At 41.7% G+C, this 8535-nt stretch overlaps 2 protein-coding genes across 4 annotated transcripts in view; both read left to right on the forward strand.

Annotated features, from left to right (window-relative positions):
* The window catches only part of LOC118416041 (protein DENND6A-like), a 75228-nt gene extending 72648 nt beyond the window's left edge, over positions 1-2580 (forward strand). For 2 of the 3 annotated variants that reach the window (XM_035821089.1, XM_035821088.1), the window contains one exon: positions 877-2446. Coding sequence is in view for 2 of the 3 variants with exons in the window: in XM_035821088.1 (XP_035676981.1) it covers positions 877-999 (123 nt within the window). In the remaining variant the exon portion in view is untranslated. Of the gene's footprint in view, positions 1-876 lie in introns of all 3 variants that reach the window. The other variant, XM_035821087.1, reaches the window with a different exon arrangement.
* Positions 2581-3560: 980 nt separating this feature from the next.
* On the forward strand, positions 3561-4556 carry LOC118415623. Its single transcript, XM_035820331.1, has one exon. The coding sequence runs from the start codon at positions 3561-3563 to the stop codon at positions 4554-4556; it is 996 nt and encodes a 331-aa protein (XP_035676224.1).
* The last annotated feature ends 3979 nt before the right edge of the window (positions 4557-8535 follow it).

The following is an 8535-nucleotide window of genomic DNA, read 5'->3' on the forward strand; positions in this document are numbered from 1 at the left end:
AGTTCAGCATGATATGAGCGTAATTCGCAGAACGGTTCTTGGCATCAAGAAATCATCAGCACAACTGCCAAATATCTTCTAAATTTGTACCCAAAGGTCTGTCAGCCCGACATTTCCATGTTTTTGCAGGGTTTAATCATAGTTACTGATACACAGCGCACACGGAGGATATATACACTGACAATAATTGTTCTCAGGTCACCCATCAAAAAAATGTGAAAAATTAATAAAAAACATCACCAAAATCGAGTTCAAATGTCCAAAGCAATATTTTTTACAGATAACAAGAATATATTGTGCAGTATTTAATCTTAGACGGGTGAAATGTACTCCCAAAAATGTCATACTTATGTCTGCAATACAGCCTATATTGTAGAATACCCAACTGCCACCACCTGGAGCCTCGTTCTTGTACCATGACCCCGGATGACCCCAGAAATCCAACATGGCCGCGATAACTGGAATTAACTCTATTGATGACATATATGCGGATATTAAATAAATCACAAATCACTGGTGTATGCTACCTAACACATCTGACCATTTCCAAAATTATATCCAGTTAGTTGAGTAATTGCTATTTGGCATACCTTTCTTTATTGATATCTATGAGCAGATGTTGGTATGAACAATTCTAACATATTCTGATGACTGGTCCTCTCTGTTGCGATGAGTGGCTGTCAGGAAATGTTACAATTGTTCGTCCCATGTATATCATTGTTCTTGCCAGATTCCTCCAGACCACTACAATGTTCACGCCTGCGTCAACTACCTCATGGCTTTCCTGCACAAAATGACCCCTACACTGTGAAAAATCCTAGTGAGAACACAGGAAAGCAGAAATTCTGATACAGCATCTCTTCCTTCCTCCCTCAGAGGTTTGCAGCCTCCAACAAGGTGTGTGTGAAAGATGAGGTGCTTCACCGACTTACCTTGCACTTGGATGGTATCATCCGGGCCTTACCTGAGGACCTGCGCACCATCCTCAAGTCTTCATAACATCTCCACAATTTCAATGTGGACTTGTAATGCAATAAGTTTGAACATTTTTTTTTTAAAGAATCAATTGAACAGCTCTTAAGCCATTTTAACTGGTAGTGTACATGTGTACAATGATGTTGTGTGTAATTGTTGCTGTCTGGGTAATTCGTCCCTAAAAGATATACCACAACTTCCACTAAAAGGTAATTACATCATAATGATAGAAATCTGTTGGCTTGTGTTTTGTTACAGTGGCCTCTGATTGACAGCTGTCACTTTGAAATGAACATTGTTGTAGTTATCACTTGATTTGAAGAGCAATTGTTAATCAAGCTTAAGACTGACTTGATGGAAACTAACTGTCTAATAGTATGTCAGGAATGTGTTGGTTAAACAACTCTTCTTAAGGGGGACTCAACCTGAGAAACTTGTTTTCTGAAAGATCACAGTTTTGTGCAAACAAGGGTAACCAGATGTATTAAATTTCATCATAATTATTCAAGAAAATGATGATGTATAATCCAGTAATTGAATAGTTTCCCCCATACAGAGACCACTATGTACTGCATGATGGGATAATTGCTTAAGATCTAGGATGATTTGGGGCTCCAAGCAAGTAGAGAATAATTTCTCAAGGCAAAAAATTCACACTCACTTCAAAATTCAAATTCACATCAACCCATTATTTTTTTATATCGTCCCATAATATCGTTCTATAGTTTCTTTGCAATAAATATCATACACCTGACGGTTATTTATCTGGAAGATACATGTTACAATGTTAAACAATGTTAATATTGTTGCTGTAACGTGCAACTGCTACAAGTACCAAGTGCAAAGTCGGAACCATGACACTCTCATATGGAGTTGAGTCCCCTTTAAAATGTAACATTTGTATTCTAGTGATTAGTATCATTAACTTCTTGTACATATGCCTCTGATAACTGAGAAATAGCTGTTTTAGTCACATTCATTTTTGTAACCAATAACCTGGATCACAGTATTTAAATGCCCATGATCTTGCCTCATCTACATGAATATAAAATTATTTTTAGTGTACCTTTTACAGCTAGGAGGTGCAATTGTTACATGTTAAGGAAGTAGGCAGTTCTTGATACCTTGCCTAGAGTAAAGGATACTGGCTTTACAACACACACTACATCATGAAAAGTAAATGTTGCTGATTTGTTCTTGAGTGTCAAGTAACAATTAAAAACAAAATATGATTTCTAAATTTGGTAGAAATGGTAAAAACCTGATATCAGTCAGGTGAGGCAAAATTATTGTATATATACATACGTATACATGTGAATATTTCTCATATAATGCATGATGTGTAGTAATTGCCATATTTGTTTAATATTTGTCTGCAACCAAGGAAGAGAACAATCTGGTTGCCATGCATTTTTGTTGTGGTACTTAAGTTGTGAATGTTTTTAAAGTAACATTATTTAAGTGTATCATCTCATTTGAACCTGAAAATACTACCTGAAAATATTGTTTGAAACGTCTTTGCTGCTTCAACTTTTGTAATGATGCTTCTGTACCTTTTTCGACAGTAAATGCCTGTCTATTTTAGAAAGTACCTTTTAAATGGTCAAAAAAGGATCAGACTTGCTTTGTCTGGGCTTTTACTTATTGTGTATCTATACCCAAATTTTACATTTACCAGAAAAAGGCTGATAATTACAAATGTGTTCAACTAGAGACTTCTTTACTACAATTGCATCAGTTGGCCTGTATTGAAGACTACTTTTACAAATACTGAGGTTGACAATGGACCAATGCCCTTTAAATGACATTAAGCCCCAGCCTTGTTCTACAATGTATTTTGAACACCTCAATCAAGAACAGTGTAACTTTGCAGAACATAAATGACTGACTCCATTATGATAAATTAGCTTTGTTTGGCCTTGAAATCCTCTCCGAACAGGCCAAAGGCTTTGAAGACTACATCCACTAAGTACAGTTAGTATTTGAGGAGGAGGTGTATATAGCTGTGCTAGGGGTGTTATAATTTCACTCAAAGCAGAAGCTTCCAATGTGTTTGTTGCATGTGTGTTCATAATGATAGGTGGCGCTTTTAAAAGGCAGCCCCATGTTTTTTGCTGTCTCTGCCTTAGGGCACTTTTAAGCGTTTTTAGTCTCCGTTTTAATAGCCAGAGTCTATATTCCGTCGTTGGAATGTGCTCTGAACATCCCCTGCTGTTTTTGTATGGATCTGAGTTTTCTTGCCAGTTTTAAAGCTGTGCAACGTTTTAGTCTGCGTTGGCGTCTTCATCACTAGTGCAATAATGGCGGCTCACCACACCTGGGGATATTCTGACGGATTTTTGCAGAGCATACGGAAAGCATCCTCACCCATGAATCGAGAACTGAGATCGACCTTGCAAGGACTGGGCATCCTGAAGTGGAGGAGCAGACCTAGAGGATGTAAAACCGGTAGGAACCATGCACGACACATACAAACAGTCATTGGGAACAGACCACCCGCTAATTACATCCAATCAAAGCATGTACCACAGCTGCTTCCTGTCAGAACAGAACAATGGGCGAAAACATTCCACCGGCCACGGAACATGCCAAGAATTCTGCTCACCAACACCAGGTCGCTTGTAAACAAGCTTGATGAATTTCAAGCGATCCTGTCCACTTCCAGTGTTGACATCGCAGTTGTGACTGAAACATGGTTTACTCCACAGCTACCAGCCGAACTGACATCCATACAGGGTTTTAACGTCTTTTCTAAATGCAGAAGTGACAAGCGAGGAGGAGGAGTCGCGGTGTACACTAAGGAGAACATTCCCTCGAAGCAAATGGACGTTGCCGTCCCAACAGAACTTGAGTGTGTTTGGGTGCACATCCGTCCCCACTGGCTCCCGAGATCTGTGTCATCTATCGCTCTGTGTGCGGTTTACCATCCACCCAACTCACCTCATGAAGAGGCACTACTGGATTTCTTGTCTAAGTCGATTGATGACATTCGCAGACAATACCCAGACGTCGGAGTGGTTGTCCTCGGAGACCTTAACCGCCTGGACGTTGCCGGCCTGTGCTCGCAGCACTCACTGACACAACTTGTGAAGGTGCCGACTCGTGACAATGCCATCCTCGACCAGATACTTGCGTCTCACTGCTTAGCCTCTTACTACCAAGAACCAACAACAGATCCCCCGATTGGCGACAGCGACCACAACTGCGTTATCTGGGAGGGAAGTCCAACTCCTAACACCGGTAACGAGACACAAAAGAGACAGGTCCGCCCCCTGCGTGAGTCAGACATGCGGGCCTTTGGATGTTGGATTACTCAGCATACATGGGATGAAGTGTACTGTGCAGTTAACACACAGGAGAAGTACTCAGCGTTCTACACCACTCTCCTCAGTGCAGTGGACAGTTTCTTCCCTACCAGGACTGTACGAATCCACAAGCAAGATAAGCCTTGGATAACTCCACATCTAAAAACTCTGATCAGAGACCGACAGAGGGCCTTTGCTGAAGGAAATTACCCTAAGTGGAAACACCTTCGTAACAAGATCATTAAAACCATTCAGTCCTCGAAGAAAGCCTTCTAAAAGAACAAGATTGAGCACCTTAAAATGGCAGATCCCAGAAAATGGTACAAAGCCATTAAAGAGCTAACCAATAGCAGCAAAGGACAGCTTCGTGTTGAAGTGCCCGGCGTCCCGTCTTCATCGCCCAAGTCTGTAGCAAACGCCATCAACATGCACCTGGCAGCGGCATCACAACAACACGCCCCTCTAGCCTCCTTCACCGGCCTCTCTGGGAAGCTTGGCAATTTTTTTTTGGGGGGGGGGGGAGGGCGATTCGCGATTTTTAACAGGGAATATGCCGGGAAAGGAATATATGCCGGTAAAGGAATATACACCGGAAAGCTTGTACGGGCTAGGCGAAATTGGCTTCCCAGTACTACTGCCCCTCTGCAGCTCAAAGATCTCCCAGCGTACCTGCCTGCCCCAGCCCCACCACCCATTGTCTCTTTCTGGGATATGTGGCACAGGCTTAAGCAGGTGAAGATCGGAAAGGCTACTGGCAGCGACAACATTTCCCCCAGAATTGTCCGGGAGTTCGCTTTTGAGCTGAGCCAACCGCTGTGTGATATTATAAACACATCGCTCTGTCAGGGTGTTGTTCCTGAAGCTTGGAGAGACGCGGATGTCATACCGGTCCCGAAGGAGATGCCACCTAGCCTGTCAAAGCTAAGACCCATCTCACTGACATCAGTGTTTGCCAAGGTGTGCGAAGGTATCATTACGGACTGGTGTCTCAAGGACATACTTCCTAGTGTAGACCCGCGACAGTATGGATCCCTGCGTGGCCGGTCCACTACACACTACCTTACGCTCCTGACACACAAGCTGCTGGAAACAGCTGACAAACGAAGTCATGTGTCAACACTAGTACTCACGGATTTCACACGCGCCTTTGACTCTGTCCATCACCAAACTGCCGTCAACAAACTGATCGAGCTCGGAGTGCGCCCGTCTGTCGTCCCATGGATCATCAGTTTTCTCACCGAACGGCGCCAGCGCGTCAAGTACCAAGGTGAAGTTTCTGAATGGCAGACATTAACATGTGGAGTACCTCAAGGTACCAAGCTAGGGCCATTGATATTCTTGGTACTTGTGAATGACGCGGTTCCTGCCGATCAATCTACAGCAGACACCTTCAAGTATGTCGACGACCTGTCGTTGTTGGAGCCACGACATGTGCTCAGTGCGCCCACCATTCAAGATGACATTGACGGCTTAGCCCGTTGGACTGATGACAACCACATGACCTTAAATCCGCCGAAATGCAAAGTCCTCCTGTTCTGCGTCATGAAGTACCCCCCACCCCCACCTGTGATCACAGTTGGTCCTACACAGCTGGAGGTCGTCGAGTTTGCACGTATTTTAGGTCTTACATTGCAAAGCAACCTCAGGTGGACGAAACATGTTGAAGGGATTGTAGGGAAGGGAAGCAGAAGACTGTACATGTTAAGAACACTGTCCAAGTATTGTCTGACCACCTCTGACCTTGTTCTTATCTACATCGGTTTTGTGCGCCCGGTGTTAGAATACGTATGCCAAGTATGGCATCCAGGTTTGACTGTAGCCGAATCTAAGGCAATAGAGAGAGTACAGAAGAGAGCCTGCAAGATAATCCTTGGACAGAACTACACCTGCTATAACTCAGCACTTACTGAACTTTCTCTCACACCTCTGTCTCAGAGACGAGAAGAACTGTGCAGAACGTATGCCAGCTCCCTCTGGAAATCCCCGATCTACAGAAACTGGCTCCCACCATGCCGTGGGCAGATCTCAGGTAGAGTGACTCGGTCTAGTAACAGGCTCCAGACTCTGAAAGCGAATACTACTCGTTTCAAGAGAAGTCCGATTAACTATATGGTTTCCTTGCTAAACGATGACTCTGTATGAATAGTTTATTTATTACTTAATAGCGTTATTCAGTAAAATTCTTCTTTTAATGATGACATGCTGTAAATATTTTAAACAGATTTTATCCCAATTGTAATGTGAATGTGCCTATCAATTCAGCCTTAGGGCTGCTATCTGGGTCATGTATATATGAATTGTTGTTTGAATAAACCAGTCATCATCATCATCATCATCATCAAAACAGAAAGAATAAAGCTTGGGTGATTGTAGTGAGGGAGCTTGTACCACTGCCAACTATGCCAAGACTCACAATGAACTCCACAAGTGCAAAGTCCTATTTGTTATACATGTACAAATGTACGTACCATGCTTTACACTACACGTGCACCCTGCCCTCCAACAAAATAATCTGATGCGGCACCTCCCCCTCCCCAAACAACAGTGTGCTGTTGATGGTGACCTTCAACAAAAGAAGGCATAGCCATTTCTGTCCTAAGTGGTTTTTTGACTGAGGTGTTCAATTTGTCAGTTATGGTGTTTGATGGGAATTGTCCATTGCGGGTTAAAAATAGTACAGACTGTGATAGCCAGCTATTGCATGTTGGAATATTCTTTGAATACAAATAATTGCCCAAAAGTGCACCAACAAGATTTGTGGTCATAGTTTTTTTCAGCACATTTGAGAGCACTGGTTATTACATGTATGCCCTTGAAAAACGAACATTGTAGTTTTGCATTTGTCTCTGTTTGTCTGTGTCTTTGTGTTTCTTGATTTCCGATAAATGATGGGAATTTTATACTTGTGACATGTTTACGTTAGTCAATGATGAACATTTTCATAAAATTTACAAAAACTGTAAATATTTCATGGAGGTACAAAGTCGCCGAATATTAATACGTATTTATCATCTATTGAAAAATAACACTCTGTTTTTGATCTTTCATCAGCCATTAGGTCATGCATCTCATTGTTACCTTCATGAAATTTTTCATGGAGGTTGTATTTTCGCTACAGTTTGTGTGTCTGTGAACAAGATAACTGAAGAAAGACTGGATGGATTGGTTTCATACTTGATGAGTTGGTGAGGTGTTACAAAAGCTAAAAATCAGTAGATTTTGGTCCCCCTAGTGGCTTTCCTGGGAGTACAAACCCCAGGGGTTGGAAACTGCTAGAGCTTTGTGCTATAAACGGATCTGCCAAAACAAACACCTTGTTTAAGCATAAACCTCTCAGACGAGCCACATGGTTCTCTCCAGACAAGTCAACTAAAAACCAAATAGACTATGTAATTGTAAATGATGAATTGAAGTATGCTGTAAATAACAGTCTCTCTTATCATTCAGCAGATATTGGGTCAGACCATTCTCTAGTCCTGGCGAACCTTATGTTGTCCACCACCCCATAAAGGAAGCCAAGAACACTACCTAAACGTTTCGACATAGAAAAGTTAAGAGACCCTGAGACAGCCTTTCGAACCAATGTTACTAATGGGTAATATGGAAATAAATGATCTATATGCAAAATTCCAGTCAGCCACGAGCAAAGCTATTAAAGACGTTGTAGGCTACAAGAAGTATAGTTAAGTTGAGAGCTCCCTCTATGAGTGGAACGGGTCTGTAATGAAAGAAGGGAGGCCATGTTGAACCACCCAGGGGATGTAGGTGCAAGAAACAACTACCAGAAGCAGAACAGAAGAATGAAAGCAGTAGTGAAGAATGAAATAAAGAAACATAAGCACCACAAAGTACAATCTATGGAAAAAGACTATGCTAATAACTTGCATAACCTATTCAAAACAGTGCGTGAAATGGAAAACAAGCCTAAGCAAGAGTTAGGAGACCTCATTTCTCCATGAAATGGTCCGATTTTGTAAATTACTTCCACATTTAAATTACATAATCTATGCTTTGTTATGTACACCTTAAAATAACTGATGCCGGTCCCAATGTTGATTGTCCAATAATATACCATTGAGAAGAATTATAGCGCTTTTATATTAATTATTCAAATTAGGGTCGAATTTGCATAATTGTTATCTGCTAATGTTCCAGCCACAAATTAAATATAGTACAGGTATTTGAGTCCTATAATGGAAAACACTACTAATACAGAATTCCCTCATTAGTTATGCAAATTAAGTGCCAGTTTGCA

This window comes from Branchiostoma floridae, chromosome 5, assembly GCF_000003815.2.
Source record: "Branchiostoma floridae strain S238N-H82 chromosome 5, Bfl_VNyyK, whole genome shotgun sequence".
NCBI lineage: Eukaryota > Metazoa > Chordata > Leptocardii > Amphioxiformes > Branchiostomatidae > Branchiostoma > Branchiostoma floridae.